At 46.0% G+C, this 22554-nt stretch overlaps 1 protein-coding gene across 1 annotated transcript in view; it reads right to left on the bottom strand.

Moving 5' to 3' along the window:
- Positions 1-20927, bottom strand: part of TTLL9 (tubulin tyrosine ligase like 9) — a 43801-nt gene extending 22874 nt beyond the window's left edge. The window contains 5 exon segments of the mRNA XM_073793303.1: positions 179-255; positions 853-920; positions 15560-15745; positions 16694-16805; positions 20824-20927. Of these exon segments, the coding sequence (XP_073649404.1) occupies positions 179-255; positions 853-920; positions 15560-15745; positions 16694-16805; positions 20824-20927 (547 nt within the window).
- Positions 20928-22554: the final 1627 nt, after the last annotated feature.

The raw sequence follows: 22554 nt of genomic DNA, 5'->3' as shown, positions 1-22554 counted from the left end.
CACACACCTGGTAAGGTCACACAACAGCCAGTGGCAGTGAGCGCTGGAACTCAGGGCTTCTGGGCCCAAGGGCCAGAATTTTCTACACCTACCACCACCCCCACCCCCAAGCTGCTTCAATATCGAGGCAGCCAGGTCTTCTCTTTCTGGGACCCAGGGCTACCCCCACCTATACTCATGTGGCTGCCAGAGGGGTTGACAGCGCTCGGAGCCGGCTAAGCCCCCAAGCTGGTGAGCTTCTTCGCGGCGGTGCCCCGACAGTTCCATTGGAGGAATCAGGACACACGGTGGGGAGGAAAAATTCATTTATTGAGCACCTGCTGTGAGCTGCTGACACGGTAGGTGCCCGTTGTGGAGTTCTGTCATCCTGCCCCTCACACCCACCCTGCACATTATCATCCCTAAGGGGCTCAGCAGTTTCCCCAGGACCACACAGCTGCTGAGGCAGGATTGGGACCAGGATTTCTGCTGTGACAAAGACGGGGTTGGGGGAGGGAGGGACCTGCCTCGGGCTCAGTCCAGGACCTGGAGGAAGAGTTAGCCAAACTCTCTGCAGCCAGGTGAGCAGGAAGCCCAGGAAAAGAATGCACCGTTCTCTTAGACATATTAACTCACTGATTCACAGGGGCACAGAGAGGTGAAATGACTTGCCCAAGGTCACACAGCTATTAAGTGGCAAGGTCAGGATTTGAACCCAGGCAATTTGGCTCCAGAGACCCTGCACCCATAGGCAGGCCTGCAGGCAGAGCTTCTTGGCCAGCCCTCCAAGTTTTGAGGGCAAGGAGGAGGGGCCCCTCATCCATGCAAGGGCAAAGGAGGGTTTGGGGAGGAAGGGGGAGGGGCAAGCTCACCTTCTTCCAGTCCATGATGTCCTTCAGCCTCCGGAAGAGGAAGATGCCCTTCCCCTGCGACCGGGCTACCTGGGGTGGGGGTGAGGGCAGAAAGGTTGGCTCTCAGCTCTGTGTGGTTCCCTGTTGGCCCCTGGGCTTGGGGGCCTGGGGCCCCTCCCCAGGGGCCCCTCCCCAGCATTTTTCTGTTTCCTTCCCCGAGGGCCCCCCAGCTGTCCCTGAGGAATGGCCCAGCCCAGCCTTGAAGGGGTTGGGACAGAGAAGGTGCTAAGCATGGTGGGAGGGAGAGAGGGAAGTGGGAAGGAAAGTGAGAGACCGACTGAGCTCACAAAGGCACACAATTGCATGAATAATACAAAGGAGCAGACAATTAAAAAGCCATTTCTAACAGTCCTGGGAACACATCATCCACTTCTTTTTTTGGAAATCAATTTGCCTTCCTAATTAGATTTTGCTTCAGCTAATACTGCAATCAGCCTGCCTTTGTTGAATCCCAGCATGGATAATTCAAAGCTTCACAGAGTCTAGGGGTTGGGAGAAGCTTTCATTCCATGCAGGGCAGCAGGCACCAAAGGCATTGCTCCCTCTGTGACATCCCTCCACAATGGTCACCTGCCTGACCTTGCACATTCACAGTGCCGGGGAGCTCACTACCTGCCCCCACCTCTTGACAGCCCATTCCACGGCAGGATAGCTCTATTAAGCAGTCATTTCATCCAGAAGGTACATATTAGGTGCCTACTCTGTGCTTGGCTTTATGCTACAGCAGTAACCCAGACCTCATGGAACTTTCACAGCTTAACCTGTGTTGAGTTAAAATTCGCCTGCCTGGTTCTGGCCTCTAGGCCTCCTACAACAAATCTGGTTCCTGGGCCCCAGAACAGCCCTTTGGTTATTTGCAGCCCCTGAGCAAGTGCCCCGGAGCCATTTTTTCTCCAGCATAAATGCACCCAGCCTGAGCAAACTCTCATTTCGTTCTCATCTCCTCTGAGCATGGCCCAGCTGGTCAAAGCGAGGCTCTTGGTACGATGTGAGGCGGGCAGGGCCATCAGGCATGGCCGCGGGTTGTTGCAAGAAGGGCTTCCAGCGGTGGGGGCAGTGGGAGCTAAAAACCCAGCCCTGCTCTGCCTGCCATGCTGTGCACCCTGATTCAGGGTGTGTGTGCCCAGAAGATGGGGTGCCCAAAATACTGGAGCACTGGCAGTGGTGCAGGGGCAGCCACACGTGCACAGCTCTTTTGGAAAACAATTACTCAGTGTGCATCCAGGGCTTCCAACGGTTCACAGCTGTGCAAAGACTTGACTGGGCACTTCGGGAGAGATGACCCAGAGTAAGCAATGAAAAGGCACTGACCCATAGTCTTCAGGGAAACGCAAATGAAAACCCCAATATGATAGCACTACACACTCCCCAGGAATGGCTAAAAGTAAAGGCAGACACTACCAAGTGTTGGTGAGGATGTGGAGAAACTGGAACGCTCACACACTGCATTGTTGGAAACTGTTGGGCAGCATCCACTAAAACTGAAGGCAGGCACCCCTGTGACCCAGCGATTCCTCTCCTAGGTAACTCCGTGACAGAATCGTGTGCACGTGGGCATCCATGGACATGCACGGCAATGCCCAAGCAGCACAATTCATAATAACTCCAACCTTGAAACTCTCAAATGAATAAATATTCTCTCAATGGAATAGTGTACAACAATGCTTAGCAATTTACAGTTACCCACATCAGTATGGATGAATCGGACGGACATAATGTTGAAGGAGAGAAACCAGACACAATGTAGCTGTACTGCATGATTCCAATTATATAAAGTCCCAAAACAGACAAAAAGAACCTATGCCGTCAGTGACTGGGGGTGGTGGGTGGAAAGGGGTCTGGGGGAGCTGCTGAGGGGCTGGCAATGCTCTGTGTATAATCTGGGTACTAGTGTTCACCTTGTGAAAATTCATCAAGCTATATCCTTAATAATTTGGGAACTTTCTGTTTTATTAAACTTCAATTAAAAAATTTCTTTTTAACAGTTCATACCTTTTGATCTAGGAACCGCCACCCCCACCCCTGTTGGTTGACTTCCCTAAAGCCATTCCACTTCCTCTTGTTCCTGGCTGACAAAGCCCACCTCTCAGGATGGAGGCTAGAAAGACCAGATACTTGTTTTCCCAGCCTCCCTTGCAGCTAATGGAAACCATGTGACCCATTTTGGCCAAAGAGACCTAAGGAGTTATCTGCTTGGGGCTTTGAGGAAAGAATTTCATCCTTGTTAAAAATATTAGGGTTGGGGAGAGATTGGGGGTGGGGGGGGAGAGATTGGGGGTGGGGGGGGGAGAGAGAGAGAGAGAGAGAGAGAGAGAGAGAAAGTGTCTGCCCCTTGTTCAAATGCTGCATCTGAGGAGGTGAAACCTGCAGCTACAACAGCCATCTCACATCCATAAGGTGACAAGTTTGATGACAGAAACCCAACACACTGAGGAGGCAGAGTGGACAAAGAGAAGAAGCCCCGGCTTTTAATGGCACCTTTGAGCACATCCCTAAACCTGGAACTGCCTACCTCCAGCTTTCTTGTTATATAAGATAATGAAAAGCCTTTATTGTTTAAAGCCTTGTTAGTCACTGACATGCCTATTCCAGGAGATGTCCTGGAATAATCCTAAAGAGTGGAAAATAAACTTCCTGCGTGGTGATATATCAGAGTTGTTGAGACTGGAAATCACCTAACATCTAGCCCCACCAGACTGTCGTTTCCGAAAGCAATCACAACGATATTCCCAGTCCCACATGTCTTCCCCAACCTTGCTACCCACCACCTTCCAACAAGAGGAAAGTCAATGTCCGTTCCCCTTGAATCTGCGTGAGCCTTCAGGACTGTCTCAACTAATTGTGTACAGCGGAAGTGATGCTGTGGGAATTCCAGTGCTGGGTCATAAAAGGCAACACAGCTTCCACACAGCTTTCTCTTTGGAGATGGTCACCCTTGGAACCCAGCCACCGTGCTGTGAGGAAGCTCGGGTCATGTGGAGAAGCCCACACTGGGGGCAACTGAGTCTTCCAGCCCCCAACCCTGGCTGAACTCCCAGCCAGCAGCCAGCACCAACTTGCTAGCGGAGCGAGTGGGTCAGCTTGGCAGTGAGTCCTCCAGCCCTCAGTAAATCCGCCCAGGTAGATGCTGGAGCAGCCATGAGCCTTCCCTGTCAAGTGCTGCCCAAGCCGGAGGCTCATGAGCTAAATAAGAGATGATTGTTGTTTCAAGCCACGGAGTTTGGGAACGCAGCAACAGAAACAGAACTTTAGGGGAATAGTTCCTAAACAGTGGTAATATTAGAAGCTAATACTTCTCAACAATGAACCAGGCACAAGGATTTTACACACATTTCCTCATTAAACCTTTATTTTTTTCACCTTGCATTTTCTTTTTTCTTTTTTTTTTTTTTGCGGTACGCGGGTCTCTCACTGCTGTGGCCTCTCCCGTTGCGGAGCACAGGCTCCGGACACGCAGGCTCAGTGGCCATGGCTCACAGGCCTAGCCGCTCCGCGGCATGTGGGATCCTCCCGCACCGGGGCGCGAACCTGCGTCCCCTGCATCGGCAGGCAGACTCTCAACCACTGCGCCACCAGGGAAGCCCTCTATTTACTATTTTACATTAAAATTTTCTGACATATCAAAAGCAGAGAATAGTACATACTCCCAATACACAAATTCAAAATTATCGAACTTTCATTTTAAAACAAATCCCAGATGTCATGTTATTTCACCCTTACAGACTTGTGTGCATCTTGTTTTCAAAAAATTGACACTCTGCTATATAACCATAATACCATTATCATATAAGACATAATTAATAATGATGTCTTAGCATCTGATTCTTCAGTCCATAATCAAATTCCCCTGATTATCTCAAAAATATCCTTTTATAATAGGTTTAAGTCCAGACCTAAACAGCTCCCTACATTGCATTTGGTTGTTATGACACCTAAGTCTCTTTTAATTGAGGACAGTCCTCCCTCCTTTCCCCCTGCCATTGACTAGGTGTACAAACCAATTGTCCTGTGCACTGTTCCATATTCTGGGTTGGTCTGTTTCCTTGTAGCACCATTTAAAGTATTCCTCTTTTCTTTGTATTTCCTATAAATGAAACTTAGCTCTAGAGGTTTGGTTACATTCAGGTTCCCCTTTTTGGCAAGAATACACAGCTGCTGCTATTCCGTCCCAGTTGTCTGTTTGCTCCACATCTAGAGATGCTAAGATAGACCAGCTTGCACCTTTTTCAACTTCACGTTCTATCCTGAGCATCTCTCCATTTCAGCTCGTATAGAATGTCCTGGTTCCTTATTATGGCTACATAGATCCCGTTGGGTGAAAACACTGCGTGAAAATAACAAAGTGATCATTCCCTTGAAAAGAATACTTCATCTCAATTTATTTGTAAAGATGATCATAAAAGACCCGTCAAGGTCTATGATTCTTTAATTATGTGCAACAGAAGTTTGCTTTTTAAAAGGAGCCCTTGAATGTATTTTTGCTAAAGAAGTCTGTTGTACTGTAATTAATTAGTTTCTAAATTCTGTCTAGAAAGTCATATCATGAATTTTCTTAAAGGACAGTTGAGTGTTGGCTATAATTATGTGGAGGGATAACTACAAGAAAACTATTGCATATGATACTACTATAGAAATGGTTTTGCTTTTCTCCCTTTGTCAACAGGAAAAGGGACAGAAAATCTCAGACTCCTTAAAGATAGCCTCCAAACACCAAAGGGAAACACTGGAATTATGTGTAATTAGAATTACGCATTTATAGATAACTAAGGGGCCACTTGACAAAATTCATAAAATGGAAGTGAGAGAATTTTACTGAGGAGACAGGAAAACACGGGCGATACAGATGGGATCACCTGGAAAAACTCAGTCCAAATAGAATCTACACTATAGAATGGGGGAGCCGCAGTGGAATGGATACTGGGGAGACGGTAACGCCCACTAAAGCTGGAATCCTATATGTACTTAATTTGAATAAAAAATCCTCTCTTATTTAAATCACAGCATCTCAGTTAGGATCCATGTACCATTAGTCCCGAAGTTTTGCAAAGGTAGACACTGAGGTTGGATATAAATTATAACAAGCTACGCAAATTTGGTTTTTTTTTAAATTTAATTTTATTTATTTTTTTATACAGCAGGTTCTTATTAGTCATCCATTTTATACATATTAGTGTATACATGTCACTCCCAATCTCCCAATTCTTCACACCACCACCCCTGCCCCACACCGCTTTCCCCCCTTGGTGTCCATATGTTTGTTCTCTAAATCTGTGTCTCAATTTCTGCCCTGGAAACCAGTTCATCTGTACTATTTTTCAAGGTTCCACATATATGCGTTAATATACGATATTTGTTTTTCTCTTTCTGACTTACTTCACTCTGTATGACAGTCTCTAGATTCATCCACGTCTCTACAAATGACCCAATTTCATTCCTTCTTATGGCTGAACAATATTCCATTGTATATATGTACCACATCTTCTTTATCCATTTGTCTGTCAATGGGCATTTACGTTGCTTCCATGACCTGGCTATTGTAAATAGTGCTGCAATGAACATTGGGGTGCCTGTGACTTTTTGAATTATGGTTTTCTCAGGGAATATGCCCAGGAGTGGGATTGCTGGATCATATGGTAATTCTATTTTTAGTTTTTTAAGGAACCTCCATGCTGTTCTCCATAGTGGCTGTATCAATTTACATTCCCACCAGCAGTGCAGGAGGGTTCCCTTTTCTCCACACCTTCTCCAGCATTTGTTCTTTGTAGATGTTCTGATGATGCCCATTCTAACTGGTGTGAGGTGATACCTCATTGTAGTTTTGATTTGCATTTCCCTAATAACTAGTGATGTTGGGCAGCTTTTCATGTGCTTCTTGGCCATCTGTATGTCTTCTTTGGAGAAATGTCTATTTAGGTTTTCTGGCCATTTTTGGATTGGGCTGTTTGTCTTTTTAATATTGAGCTGCATGAGGTGTTTATATATTTTGGAGATTAATCCTTTGTCCATTGATTCGTTTGCAAATATTTTCTCCCATTCTGAGGGTTGTCTTTTCGTCTTGTTTGTAGCTTCCTTTGCTTTGCAAAAGCTTTTAGGTTTCATTAGGTCCCATTTGTTTATTTTTGTTTTTATTTCCATTACTCTAGGAGGTGGATCAAAAAAGATCTTGCTGTCGTTTATGTCAAAGAGTGTTCTTCCTTATGTTTTCCTCTAAGAGTTTTATAGTGTTCAGTCTTACATTTAGGTCTTGAATCCATTTTGAGTTTATTTTTGTGTATGGTGGTAGGGAGTGTTCTAATTCCATTCGTTTACATGTAGCTGTCCAGTTTTCCTGGCACCACTTATTGAAGAGACTGTCTTTTCTCCATTGTATATCCTTGCCTTCTTTGTCATAGTTGACCATAGGTGCATGGGTTTATCTCTGGGCTTTCTATCCTCTTCCATTGATCTATATTTCTGTTTTTGTGCCAGTAGCATATTGTCTTGATTACTGTAGCTTTGTAGTATAGTCTGAAGTCAGGGAGTCTGATTCATCCAGCTCCGTTTTTTTCCCTCAAGACTGCTTTGGCTACTGGGAGTCTTTTTTGTCTCCATACAAATTTTAAGACTTTTTGTTCTAGTTCTGTAAAAAATGCCATTGGTAATTTGATAGGGATTGCATTGAATCTGTAGATTGCTTTGGGTAGTATAGTCATTTTCACAATATTCATCCTTCCAATCCAAGAACATGGTATATCTCTCTGTTTGTATCATCTTTAATTTATTTCATCAGTGTCTTCTAGTTTTCTGCATACAGGTTTTTTGTCTCCCTAGGTAGGTTTATTCCTAGGTATTTTATTCTTTTTGTTGCAATGGTAAATGGGAGTATTTCCTTAATTTCTCTTTCAGATTTTTCATCATTAGTGTATAGGAATGCAAGAGATTTCTGTGCATTAATTTTGTATCCTGCAACTTTACCAAATTCATTGATTAGCTCTAGTAGTTTTCTGGTGGCATCTTTAGGATTCTCTGTGTATAGTATCATGTCATCTGCAAACAGTGACAGTTTTACTTCTTCTTTTCCAATTTGTATTCCTTTTATTTCTTTTTCTTCTCTGATTGCCATGGTTAGGACTTCCAAAACTATGTGGAATAATAGTAGTGAGAGTGGACGTCCTTGTCTCGTTCCTGATCTTAGAGGAAATGCTTTCAGTTTTTCACCATTGAGAATGATGTTTGCTGTGGGTTTGTCATATATGGCCTTTGTTATGTTGAGGTAGGTTCCCTCTATGCTCCACTTTCTGGAGAGTTTTTATCATAAATGGGTGTTGAATTTTGTCAAAAGTTTTTTCTGCATCTATTGGGATGATCATATGGTTTTTATTCTTCAATTTGTTAATATGGTGTATCACATTGATTGATTTGCATATATTGAAGAATCCTTGCATCCCTGGGATAAATCCCACTTGATCATGGTGTATGATCCTTTTAATGTGTTGCTGGATTCTGTTTGCTAGTATTTTGTTGAGGATTTTTGCATCTATATTCTTCAGTGATATTAGTCTGTAATTTTCTTTTTTTGTAGTATCTTTGTCTGGTTTGGTATCAGGGTGATTGTGGCCTCATAGAATGAGTTTGGGAGTGTTCCTTCCTCCACAGTTTTTTGGAAGAGTTTCAGAAGGATGGGTGTTAGCTCTTCTCTAAATGTTTGATAGAATTCACCTGTGAAGCCATCTGGTCCTAGACTTTTGTTAGTTGGAAGATTTTTAATCACAGTTTCAATTTCATTACTTGTGACTGGTCTGTTCACAGTTTCTGTTTCTTCCTGGTTCAGTCTTGGAAGGTTATATCTCTCTAAGAATTTGTCCATTTCTTCCAGGTTGTCCATTTTATTGGCATAGAGTTGCTTGTAGTAGTCTCTTAGGATGCTTTGTATTTCTGCGGTGTCTGTTGTAACTTCCCCTTTTTCATTTCTAATTTTATTGATATGACTCCTCTCCCTCTTTTTCTTGATGAGTCTGGCTAATGGTTTATCAATTTTGTTTATCTTCTCAAAGAACCAGCTTTTAGTTTTACTGATCGTTGCTATTGTTTTCTTTGTTTCTATTTCATTTATTTCTGCTCTGATCTTTACGATTTCTTTCATTCTGCTAACTTTGGGTTTTGTTTGTTCTTCTTTCTCTAGTTCCCTTAGGTGTAAGGTTAGATTGTTGATTTGACGTGTTTCTTGTTTCTTGAGGTAGGCTTGTATTGCTATAAACTTCCCTCTTAGAACTCCTTTTGCTGCATCCCATAGGTATGTATCACCATGTTTTCGTTGGCATTTGTCTCTAGGTAATTTTTGATTTCCTCTTTGATGTCTTCAGTGATCTCTTGGTTATTTAGTAACGTATTGTTTAGCCTCCATGTGTGTTTGTGTTTTTTATGTCTTTTTCCCTGTAATTGATTTCTAATCTCATAGCGTTGTGGTCAGAAGAGATGCTGGCTATGATTTCAATTTTCTTATATTTACTGAGGCTTGATTTGTGACCCAAGATGTGATGTATCCTGGAGAATGTTCTGTGCGCACTTGAGAAGAAAGTGTAATCTGCTGTTTTTGGATGGAATGTCCTATAAATATCAATTAAATCTATCTGGTCTATTGTGTCATTTAAATCTTGTGTTTCCTTATTAATTTTCTGTTTGGATGATCTGTCCATTGGTGTAAGTGAGGTGTTAAAATCCCCCACTATTATTGCATTACTGTCGATTTCCTCTTTTATAGCTGTTAGCAGTTGCCTTATGTATTGAGGTGCTCCTATGTTGGGTGCATATATATTTATAATTGTTATATCTTCTTCTTGGATTGATCCCTTGATCGTTATGTAGTGTCCTTCCTTGTCTCTTGTAACATTCTTTATTTTAAAGTCTATTTTATCTGATACGAGTATTGCTACTCCAGTTTTCTTTTGATTTCCATTTGCATGGAATATCTTTTTCCATCCCCTCACTTTCAGTCTGTACGTGCCCCTAGGTCTGAAGTGGGTCTCTTGTAGACAGCATATATATGAGTGTTGTTTTTGTATCCATTCAGCAAGCCTGTGTCTTTTGGTTGGGGCATTTAATCCATTCACCTTTAAGGTAATTATCAATATGTATGTTCCTATTACCATTTTCTTAATTGTTTTGGGTTTGTTTTTGTAGGTCCTTTCCTTCTCTTGTGTTTCCCACTTAGAGAAGTTCCTTTAGCATTTGTTGTAGAGCTGGCTTGGTGGTGCTGAATTCTCTTAGCTTTTGCTTGTCTTAAAGCTTTTGATTTCTCCATCAAATCTGGATGAGACCCTTGCCAGGTAGAGTAATTTTGGTTGTAGGTTCTTCCCTTTCATTACCTTAAGTATATCATGCCACTCCCTTCTGGCTTATAGAGTTTCTGCTGAGAAATCAGCTGTTAACCTTATGAGTGTTCCCTTGTATGTTATTTGTCGTTTTTCCCTTGTTGCTTTCAATAATTTTTCTTTGTCTTCAATTTTGCTAGTTTGATTACTATGTGTCTCGGTGTGTTTCTCCTTGGGTTTATCCTGTATGGGACTCGCTGCGCTTCCTGGACTTGGGTGGCTATTTCCTTTCCCATGTTAGGGAAGTTGTCGACTATAATCTCTTCAAATATTTTCTCGAGTCCTTTCTCTCTCTCTTCTCCTTCTGGGACCCCTATAATGTGAAAGTTGTTGCGTTTAATGTTGTCCCAGAGGTCTCTTAGGCTGTCTTCATTTCTTTTCATTCTTTTTTCTTTATTCTGTTCTGCAGCAGTGAATTCCACCATTCTGTCTTCTGGGTCACTTATCTGTTCTTCTGCCTCAGTTATTCTGCTATTGATTCCTTCTAGTGTATTTTTCATTTCAGTTATTGAATTTTTCATCTCTGTTTGTTTGTTCTTTAATTCTTCTAGATCTTTGTTAAACATTTCTTGCATCTTCTCGATGCAAGGATCTGAAGGCTGGCCCACTCCTGGGAGACAGGGGACTCCTGACAGCGACTTGGGCTTGAGGCCTCCGCAGGCCTCGTTGAACTTCCGTCAGGCCACGGGGCATTAGGAGACTTCGCCCACCCTTCCTTCCCTCTCTCCCTCACTGGGGTTGGCCTTGGTGGGGTGACAGCTCCCTCAGCCTCCCCAGGCTCCCTCCGCCTCGTCTCACAGGCCAAACCCTGGCCTGTTAAATCTGTTTCTCAGAGGAGCCAGACAAACACAGCTTGTAACTGTTTTTCGATACAGTTGCTTTCTTTTATAATCAAACATACTTTATGTTATGCGTTTAAAAACACTATTCTGTGATGGGGTCCACACATTACACCAGATGCCAAAGAGAACAGTTCAGAACCCCTGCCTTCTTGTTTGAGCTACTGTGAACTGGGTTTTCTGTTATCTGCATCCAAAACATCTCAACTCTTGGGAGATTTCAGTGAAAAAGTGTGAGAAGCTCTGGTTGGGGTAAACCCGCGTAAGAGAATGTTAAAACTCGGCTCTTACCATCCTGCACTTTGGACAGAGGCCCCCCAAAGCCCAGAGCAGCACAGTCGTTGCCCAGGATGCTCACAGCCCTGAGTGAAGTGTTAGACCAGTTCTGTGGACACACAGAGAGACGGACAGACAGGGTCCTGAGAGCCCAGCACCTGCTTCCTAGCCACACAAGGGAGGCTAGAGGAGCAAGCGTGATCCCTATGATCTGGGTCCTGTCCGTTTCTCTGACAAACCAGAGGGCCTGGGCTGGTGGGAGGGGAGAACACTTAGATGGAAAAAAAAGTTCGGATTGAGATGGGCTTTACACTAGACTGATGGGGTGGCGTGAAGGGGGTGATGCTGCCTGCTCCCTTCTGAGTCCAACTCAAACCCCTCTTTCTAGGACTGCTCTGCCGTCACGAAGAGGAAGGTGGAGGCTCGCAGGCCCTGGGGAACAGGGCAGAGGAGACATCTGAGGGAAAAGGCAGGCGGGTGGCTGCCCCAACTGGCCCGGCTACTGCAACTATGTGAACTATGTGAACATTTTTTCTTCTTTAACTTTTCCCCACACCAAAGGAATCCAAACAACAGGATCCCAGAGCTAATGATCTAGCTCAGTGGTTCTCAGAGTGTGGTACCTAGACCAGTAGCATCCTCATAACCTGGTATGATGGTTAATTGCATGTGTCAACCTGGCTGGGCAATGGTGTCCACTTGTTTGGTCAAATGCTCGTCTAGATGTTGCTGTTAAGGTATTTTATAGAGGTGATTAACATCTAAAATCAGCAGACTTTAAATAAAAGATATCAGTCTGGATCATCTGGGCGAGCTTCATCCAATCAGGTGAGGGCTTAAGAGCAAAACTTGAGGCTTCTGGAAAAAGAAAGCAATTCTGCCTCAAGACTGTAACAGAGAAATCCTGCCTGAGTTTTCTGCCCTCACAGATTTCAGACTCACCAGCTCCCGCAATATCACACAGCCACTTCCTTATACACACACTAACGGTTCCATTTCCATGGAGATCCCTGATTGCTGCAGCTGGGAATTTGTTAGAAATGCATATTCTCAGGCCCCATACCAGGCCTACTGAAGCCAACACTCTGGGGGGGTGTGCTTTAATAAGCTTTCCAGAAAATTTTCAAGTTTGAGAACTGCCCCTCTATATTCTCACTACTCAAAGTGTTGTCTGTGGACCAGCCCCAGTGGCATCACTGGGAGGTGGTTAGCAAGGCAGACTCTCAGGCCCCATCCAGACCTGCTGAAAGGGGCTCTGCATTTTAGCCAGATCCCTGATGATTTGTGAGCACGTTAAAATTTGGGAAGCACTGACCCAGTGCTCCCCAGGGGCAGCGGGAAGAGGCAGTGTTGTCTGGACTCTCGGTGATAACAATAAAAGCGGTTAATTATTGGACACCTAAGAGCCAAGCCCTTTATACAGCTTGTATAATTCATGTGTAACTTCACTGAACCCTCTCACAACCCTGTAAGGCAGGTATACCCATTAAGGCCGTTTTACAGATGAGGAAATGGACTGAGAGGGGTTTAGTAACCTGCTCAGGATCACACAGCTCATAAGTGGTGGATCAGAATCAGAACCAGGCTTCTAACTAGAAGCACCCACTCTCCATGCCAGACAGGGCGCCTCAGCGATTCAGGAGAGAGGACACACACACACACACACACACACACACACACACACACACACACGGAGCCAAGATTCCTCCTCTTAATTACAGCTGTCTCTGCTGCTAACAAAGGCGGGGGCTGGGAAAGGAATCAACTTAATATGCAATTGCTTGTTCCCAATTTGCACAAATTACCATTTGTCTGAGGAGATAATGGTGGGAATTGGGATCGCCCGGTGGGTTGCAGTGTTCATCTGCCTAACACCCTTCTGAGCCCTCCTCGCTGGCCTTCCCGCCTTCCTGGGAAGGGGGCCGAGCCTTCCAGTGAGACTTCAGGAGGCCTGGGTAAATCCTGGCTCTGGCCTCTTTGGGAGCACTTGGTGTGTTTTACCAGTTTCCCCCTCCACTCACCTGTGCTATTGGCTAAATCTGCACGAGCCAACACCAGCCCATCTCCAGCTCCACAAGGGGGGCTGCCCCCTCCTACCTTACCCCCCAACTCCCTTCCTGGGGCCAAGCACATTTCCAATCCCAGAAAATACTAGGGGGGCTTTGATGATGCCATTCAAGGCCATGGTGGCATTGTGGTGAGAGCCAGTCCTGGCACGAGGAAGGGCTGAGGGGCCGGCAGGTGCTCTGGTACCCTTGCCCGCCACTCAGTTTCTTGATCTAGGGCTTGCTCCAGATGCAAGGCCTTTGGTCATGCAGTTCCCTCTTCCTGGAATGCTCTTCCCTACCTCTGCCCTTCTCCAGGCTGACTCCTCTGCATCCTTCAGGTTGAAGCTCAATACTAATTCTTTTTAAAAAATTTATTTGTTTTCTTTTGTTTGTTTGTTTTTCAATACTAATTCTTATAACAACAACAACTATCATTCGTTGAGGACCTAATATGTGCTGTACCTGTGTTAACTCATTTAGTCACACAACATTATGTGATAGGTGCTATAGTTATTCTCACTTTGCAGATGGGGAAACCGGGACACAGAGAAGTTAAGTAATCTGCCTGAAGTCACACAGTAGGTGGTACAGCTAATATTTGAACCAAGGGGTTTGGTCTCAGAGCCCAATCTCTCACTTCTTCTGAGAAGCCTGCTGAAGGGCTGGGGGAAATCCTCCTGCTGTTTCCTCTGCTGGCACCATTCTCCTTATTGACACTTAGCACAGCTATAATCACACGTGTATCCTCTGCATATTGTCTGCCCTCAAGGAGGGCAGAGACCCACGTCTGACTTGCTGAGAGCTGTATCCCCACCATCTAGTTCTGTGCCTGGCACATGGCAAGTGCTCAATAAGCATTTGTGGGATGCTTGAATGAATAGGTCTCAGGCTCCTCATCTTTAAAATGGGGCTGGTAATACCTCCTCCCAAGGACCATTACAAGAAGTGGGGCAATGCAAGTAAAGCACTTCTCACAGCCTGGCCATTGTTTTCATTCATTTCAGGAAGAGAGACTCTGGATTCCCTGCCTTGGTGTCCTGAGGATCACTTGTTTATCTAGTGAACATTTATTGAGCATCTACTGTATACCAGCAGTCATAGGTGCTGGGTCCACACACTGCAGAGAGGAGGAGATGTAGTCAGTCCTTTAGGGCAGTGGTCCCCAAACTTTTTGGCACCAGGGACCAGTTTTGTGGAAGACAATTTTTCCCACGGACAGGGGTGAGGGTGGGGGTGGTTCAGGCAGTAATGCGAGCGATGGGGAGCAATGAGTAGCAGCAGATAGAGCGATGGGGAGTGATGGGGAGAGATGGGAAGAAATGGGGAGAGATGGGGAGAGATGAGGAGCGATGGGGAGAGATGGGGAGCAATGTGGAGAGATGGAGAGAGATGGGGAGTGGGAGATGGAGCAATGGGCAGCGATGGGGAGAGATGGGGAGCAGTAGATGGAGCGATGGGGAGTGATGGGGAGTGATGGGGAGAGATGGGGAGAGATGGGGAGCAATGGGGAGCGATGGGGAGAGATGGGGAGCGATGGGGAGTGATGGGGAGAGTTGGGGAGCGATGGGGAGAGATGGGAGAGATGGGGAGAGGTGGGGAGCGATGGGGAGCGATGGGGAGAGATGGGGAGCAGTAGATGGAGCAATGGGGAGTGATGGGGAGTGATGGGGAGTGATGGGGAGTGATGGGGAGAGATGGGAAGTGATGGGGAGAGATGGGGAGAGATGGGGAGTGATGGGGAGCGATGGGGAGAGATGGGGAGCAGTAGATGGAGCAATGGGGAGTGATGGGGAGTGATGGGGAGTGATGGGGAGTGATGGGGAGAGATGGGAAGTGATGGGGAGAGATGGGGAGAGATGGGGAGTGATGGGGAGCGATGGGGAGAGATGGGGAGCAATGGAGAGTGATGAGGAGCAGCAGATGAAGCTTTGCTCCCTCGCCCGCCGCTCATCTCCTGCTGTGCATCTGCTTCCTAACAGGTTCCGGACCGGGAGTTGGGGACCCCTGCTTTAGGGAAAGGCAGATGGTGCATCTAAGGCTGAATTCCCAGGCAGAGTCCTGTCCTTCTCCATTGGCAGACTCCTGTGTCAATGGAGGATCCCTGCTCTGGTCCCTGGGACACCCCCTCTCCCCAGTCCCCAGCACTGGGCACTCACAGGCTTCATGATCCAGGTGATTCCTGGGTTTTTGCGAAACTCCTCCACAAACAGACGGTACTCGCAGGGCATCTCAAAGGTTTTGGGGAAGAAGTCACACTTGGCTGCCTCCAGCTTTCCTGCCTCACGCTCCAGCTGTTTCCGGAAGCGCTTCAGGTTCTTCACCATGTAGTTCTTGCGGGTCAGCTGAGCAGCATGATGGACAGGCAGGCCATTGGCGCTCATGCCCACTGCCCTGCACCACCCGTCCCACCAACTGCCCCTCTCCAACCACCCCACCAACTGCCCCCCACAGCCCCCATTCTCTGTACGGTAAGAGTAACAATAAGAGGGACTCCCCTGGTGGTCCAGTGGGAAGGACTCTGTGCTCCCAATGCAGGGTGCCTGGGTTCAGTCCCTGGTCAGGGAACTAGATGCTGCATGCCGCAACTAAGAAGCCCGCATGCTGCAACTAAAAAATTCCACACGCCACAACGAAGATCCCACGTGCCTCAACTAAGACCCGGCCCAGCCAAAATAAATAAATAAAAATAAATCTTATAAAAAAAAGGGTTAAAAAAAGAGTAACAATGAGAGTAACTTTGACTGAGAGCCTGCTATTCTATAATTATCCCCACTTTACAGGTGAGGAAACTGAGGCTCAGAAGGTTGTCAGTTGCCCAGAGCTATCCAGCTAACAGGCAGCACAGCCAGGGTTTGACCTGGCCTGTCTGATGCCAAAATTCTTTTTCTAACTGCTAAGCTGCACTAAACTTTTTAAATCTCCCACCACTGGCCCCTCAAGTCCCATCTTTGTGGTATGGTTCCTCCCAGAGCTCTCTCCCATCTGCAGACTCCAAACAGCTCAACTTGCCTCACCCTGAAATCACATAATCCCTCAAGCATCCTGCTTCTTTAGCCTTCGCACCTGAAGTCAGACGGCCCATGACCTCAGTCCCCTCCCCAAGGTGGGCTGTTCCTCAGGTCTGAGATCCCTATTCCCTCACACTATTTAGCTCATCGTGAATCTAGGGCACATATCTCTCACCCGGCATGTACCCCAAATTCCCTTGTACTTGTCCATTCTGGTCCTTGTACCCCCAAGCCAGCCCCTGCTCATTGCCACACCCAGTCCCCTGGGCCCACCCAGCTCACCTCGTAGTGGTTTCGGAAGTGACTGATCCGCACGTGCTCATCCATGTAGGTGTGGTCGAAATTCTCCCGGAGCCAGCTAACATCGCACCAGTAGAAATCCCACTCCCCTTCACTGGGGGTGGGGGTGGGACAAAAGTCAGGACCTGAGGACCTCAGCACTGCTGGAGATCTGGGGCCCAGGGAGGTGCAGCTGAGGGGTAAGCAGCGGTGTGCCCATCAGGTAAGTCTCAAGGAGGTGGCCTCGGGCTGTCGCTGCCCACCATGTACTTTGTGAGGCCAGAGTGAAAACTACAGAAATGTCCCTGCAAAAATCCAGGCTACTGGTTTCCTTCAAACAATCAGCAGATCTGGCCACATTGAGCCCAGATGCCCCCTGGCACCCACCGCCTTAGACAGGGCACACCCTCTCCAGATCACAGTCCCCACCATGCCCTATGGCCCATGACAACGGGCCAACCTTACCTGGTCATGTTACCTGCCTGGGCTCTGGAAGCATCCAAGTAGCCACCCCTGAGCCCACACTACCAAGCAGTGGAAACAGGCAACATTTATAAGCTCTTCCCAGTTCAGAAAACCCTCCTCTCACTGAATCCTCAGAGCAGCCCCAGAAGTGACTACGATCACGCCTGGATCCCTAAGACGGGGACAGCCTTGCTCAGTGAGGACATGGCAGCCTCAGGATTCACACCCACGCCTGCCCGACTCCAAATTCTGACCCTGTTCTTCACCACCTTGCCAGAGAGGGGGACAGGAAACCAGACTGATCTACCAAATCCGGATACCAGAGCTGGAGTACACAGAGGAGGCGCTTCAAAAAGACTTGACAGGAAATGAAATGCACAACCATGATTACTTCCAAATTTTTTAGTAAAAAATTACAGATATAACTGAAGCCCCGCGTATATTCCTGACTGATTCTATCTCCTACTCTCCTGTCCAAAAGGAAGCCATTAGGCTGAATTTGGAATCATTTCTATGAGTGTCTTTATAGTTTTACTGTGTATATATGTGCATATCCATATGTGGCACATGGCATCGTTTGGCATGTTCTTAAAACTTTCTAATGGCTAATACTTACTTCCACTTCCCATGTGCCAGACACTGTTCTAAGTACTTTACAAATATTAACTCATTAATCCTCATAGTAACTGTTAAGTGTTAGGTTCTTTTATTATGCCCATTTTAAAGATGAGTGAAGTGAGGCACAGAGAGGTTAAGGAATTCACCTAAGTTCATAAGCTAGTAAGTGGCAGAGCAGGACTGGAACTCAGGCCATCGGGTTCCAGATTCCGAGCTCTGTAGTTAGAGCTACTCTTGTCTATTTCCTTTCACAATTTGCTTTTTTTTTTTTAACCCACCTTTTGTTTTAGTTGAATGAATAATGGATGAATGAATGAATAATGAAGTATTCATTCATTCATACAGCACATAGGTGTTGAGGCTGTCTTGGTGTCAGAGACAATGTTGGATGCAAGGATATAGGGGGAACAAAAACACCTGGCTAGGTGGCACATACAGTCCTGTGGGGAAGATAAAAAATAAACAAGGAAACAAATACACAACTCTCTAATGAGGAATTGTGAAATGTTATAACCCAGTTGGAATAATCCAGTTGGAGGCCATGAGGCAGGGCAGCTGAGGAACCTATTTAGGTGGAGGCTACCCTGTGGAGCTGACCTTTCAGCTTAGATCTGAATGGTAAGGAGGGACAGCCAGATCAAGGGCAGTGGGGAGAGGGTTCCAGGAGTGGGAAGGACAGGAACTGAGGCCCTGAGGTTGGAAAGGGCTCATTCAAGGATATGAAAAAAAAGCCAGAGTGGAGGGAGAAACGTAAGGGACGACACTGAAACTGGAGTAGGGCCCAACAAACAGGGCCTTGTAGACCATGATGTGGATTTTGGATTCTTTTCTAATTCCACAAGTTTGTTCATTTTGTATACCATCTTCATGATTATCACAGTCAAGTTGCTCTTAAATCACCCAGGAAGACATTAAACTGCTCAACAAGGCCAACAGGAAATCCAGGTTCTTTCTACCTTCTCATTCTGCCATCCTTAACATGTTGTCTTCATGCTCATCACCTCAAGGTCACAAGATGGTTGCTGCAGTTCCAGGCATCAAGGACAGCTTTCTTTGTGGGAAGCAAGGGAGGGGACAGCTCTGGCCACATCTGTTCCAAACTCTGACCTAACAGGCTGATGGTCTGAATTGGGACCTCGTTCTATCTGGAAATACCAGACCCCAGCTTAGGTCCTAAGGAAAAGGGCTCACATTCACCGAGCCATGTCTGGTGTAAAGGCCCTGGCCTCTAGCCTTTCCTGACTTGAGGACTCTCAAGGCAATTTGGGATCAGCCAGGAAACAACCTGCTTCATGGACTCCCACACTATCAGCACCAGACGAACCCTCAGACCTTCTTCCACTTGACCATGGAGCAAGGCTGAGGAGAAACAGGGGGCAGCCTCAGATCATGTGGCAGGTCAGGACAGTACCTTTTCCCATATACCTGCCGGTCACCTCCCCCGCCTCATCCTCCACTACATCCAGTTCTTCTGGATCCAGGGAAGGAAAACTCATTCTGATATTAGTGTGATACATGAGAGAACCAAGAAGGAAAATCCACAGTAGCTGCCGTCATCACCACCATCACCGTCATCACCATCACTGTAATACTCCCCAAAGTGCCAGAGAGAGGACTCTGCCATCTTGGATTCCCCATACCACGCTTGCCACCGTCAGCCAATTCCTAATTTTTTTGTGGGATGATTTAGTAAGGGTCTGTCTCCTCTGCTAGACTCCAGCACCAGGCAGCAGGAAGCATGCATTCACCTATTCACTCATTTGTTCCTTCAATTACTGAGAGGCTGCTAGAACAGGGAGGCTGAACCTGGGACTCTGCAGACAGCCAGGCTAGGTGAAAACCCTAGCTCAAGCCCTGACAAGATGGTATATTCCAACACTTTCCAACATGGTATATCTTTCCACTTTCCAACATGGTATATTTTTCCTCTTTTTGTCCAGTTTTCTCATCAGGAAAATGGAGATGATGATAGCACCTACTGGAACGTTTACTGGGATGATTCAAAGAGGTCATGCGTGTAAAGTGTGCAAGAGTGTCTAGGAGGCTTAGTTGTTGTTATGCAACAAATATTTATTGAGGACCCTGGCAGGGTATCTGGTTGCCCTCACCCCTCATATCTATTCTCTCCTTTTTCTACAGTCATAGAATTTCCAACATTTACCTGGAAAATGTAGTCTACATTTTTCAGATTCCCTTGCAGCTAGGTGTGTCCACATGGCTAAGTTCTGGCCAGTGAAATGTGAGGGACTTCTGGGTTGTGTCCTTCAAGGGTAGGACATGCCTTTTCTTGTCTCCTTCCTACCTCCTGCTGCTTGGAATGTACAGGAACTCCACCTCAGACCAGGAGGATGAGGGTCTCACTCAAAGGATAGCAGAGTGGAAAGACGGAAGCAGATGGGTTCCACATTTCCATACCATCTTTGAACCTCCTACATCTGGACTTCAATGGGACGGGTAAATCAACTTCTAGTCTGTCAAAGCCTCTTTTATTTTGTGTCCCTGTTACATGCATCCAAACCTTAACCTTCACTAATATTAACACCTACTACGTGCCAGGAATTGTTTGCTTTTTCATCTCAGTATCCCCAGGGCCCAGCATAGAAGAAGAAATGTAGGCTTAGGGGTCAAAAAACTTGCCCAAGGTTACAGAACTAGTAAGTGGCCAGGACCTGCCATCACCGGAGGATTCACCCCACAGGTCTGTGATGGTTGCATAGAGAGTTATAGGACACTGGCTGTGGAATAGTCAAACTGAACTGGGTTTGAATCCCACTCTGACACTTACGTGCTGTGTGACCTTAAACAATTGACTTAATATTTCTGAACATATTCACATCTTTCTGGATGGTTATAAGGCTTAAATAAGACAGAGATGGCATCAGTAATGCACCTAACACATGGTGAATGCTAAATAAATGTCGGCTCCTGTCACAGCCAAATTGGGACAAGTCCCAGTGGCCACCCAAGGGAACTGAGACAAAAACGAAGGGAGACAAGGACCTGTGAGACAAAGGGAAGGAGAAACAAGGCTGGGGATGAGGGCTTCTTACTCCTTTACTTCCACCCATCCTGGCCTGTGGTGAAGGACATCCATGAGGGTATTCATAGGAGTGGTCTTGAACCGGATTGATGCTCTCTGCTCTCTGCAAGACATGGTAATGGAACACTTGCTCAGAATCAACTATTTCCCTAGGACAGTCCAGGGATAGGAAAAAAGGGAAAGGAAGAAAGGTCAAGTTTCATACATGGAAATGCCAAAACATAGAGTTACTGAATTTTAGAATTTAGCATCATAGCGTGAAACAAAATAATCAAATTGAGAATGATAGAATCTTTGAATCATTGAAAAATAATAGCAATCATTGTCTTCAGTGCCTTTCATGGTCTGGTTGCTTTACATACGCCATGGCTAATCCTTATACTAAATGATACGTTTTCGCAAATCCCCCTTTCTGTCACTCATCTGAGAAGATGGAATGGATATACTTTTCCCTCTTCCTCCTACCAGGACAACTAAAACCCCAGGACATTAGATATAAAACAAGTAGAAGAAGACCCTGAAAGGTGGACAGAAGAAGGCAGATCGGCTAAGGACCTCAGGACCCATGGAAGAGCATGTGGTGAATTCCCTGGGTTCTCTTTTTGCCTCATAGATCCCAGATGTGGAGATGAAGAAGCTAGCAAGTCTGAAACACCAATGGGCACAGACAAAAAAAAACCTCCAGCAAAAGCCTGCTCTCTCCAGCTGACAAAATCAGGAAAGGAACACTTAAGACAGTAACTTCTCTACTCTGGCCAACCCCAGCAGAAACAAATCTGTGACCTACGCTCACTTATGCTAGCAAAGGCTGAGTGGGGAATCTAGACTTCCCACCAGGTTGTAACAAGGTACCCAATATCCCCCAAGACCCCTGGCTAGGCTGGTGTCAGAGAAGGTCAAAGACGTAGCCGGGACTTTCATCCCTAGCAGGTGGTAGTGAGGTGCCCACCCCTGCTGTGTCAGTGGAGACCATGTGCCTGGGCTTCCACCCCCACCTGGAAGTAAGGAGGCACCCCTCTCCCTTGAGCTGATGTCAACGGAGGCCTAGTGGAGAGTCAGGACTTTCAATACCACCCAGTGGTAATGAGGCTGCACTTCCTGTGGTGTTCATGTGAGTCAGGTAGGGAGCAGTAGCAAGGAACTCCTAACCCTCCTGGCCAGGGTGGTATCAGCAGAGGCCTAGTGGAACCAGAACTCCCATTCCACCCAGCAGTAAGAAGGAACCTCCTTTACCCTCAAGTGTCAATGGAGGTCAAGTGGGGAACCTGGACTTCTACACTCTATGGTAGTAATGAGGTGGTACCATGCCCCCTTCCCTGGCCGGAGTGATGTCAGAAAATGTCACCTAAAAGAGGCTTAAACAAGATCCAGAGTTCTATGGCATAATACTCCAAATGTTCAGGTTTCAACTGAAAATCACTTGTCGTACCAAGAATCAGGAAAATCTCAATGTGACTAAGAAAAATCAATAGATACCCAAGAGGGAAGAGATATGGGAACATATGTATATGTATAACTGATTCACTTTGTTATAAAGCAGAAACTAACACACCATTGTGAAGCAATTATACTCCAATAAAAATGTTAAAAAAAATCAATAGATACCAATGCCAAAATGGCAGATGTGTTAGAATGATCTGACAAACATCTTAAAGCAGCCATCATAAAAATGTTTCAATGAGTAATTAAGAACACATTTGAAGAATATGTGAAGAATACTGGAAGAAAGCAAGGGTGTCCG

Source organism: Tursiops truncatus, chromosome 15 (genome assembly GCF_011762595.2).
Source record: "Tursiops truncatus isolate mTurTru1 chromosome 15, mTurTru1.mat.Y, whole genome shotgun sequence".
In the NCBI taxonomy this organism is placed as follows: domain Eukaryota; kingdom Metazoa; phylum Chordata; class Mammalia; order Artiodactyla; family Delphinidae; genus Tursiops; species Tursiops truncatus.
This window is presented reverse-complemented; position numbering and strand designations above follow the sequence as displayed.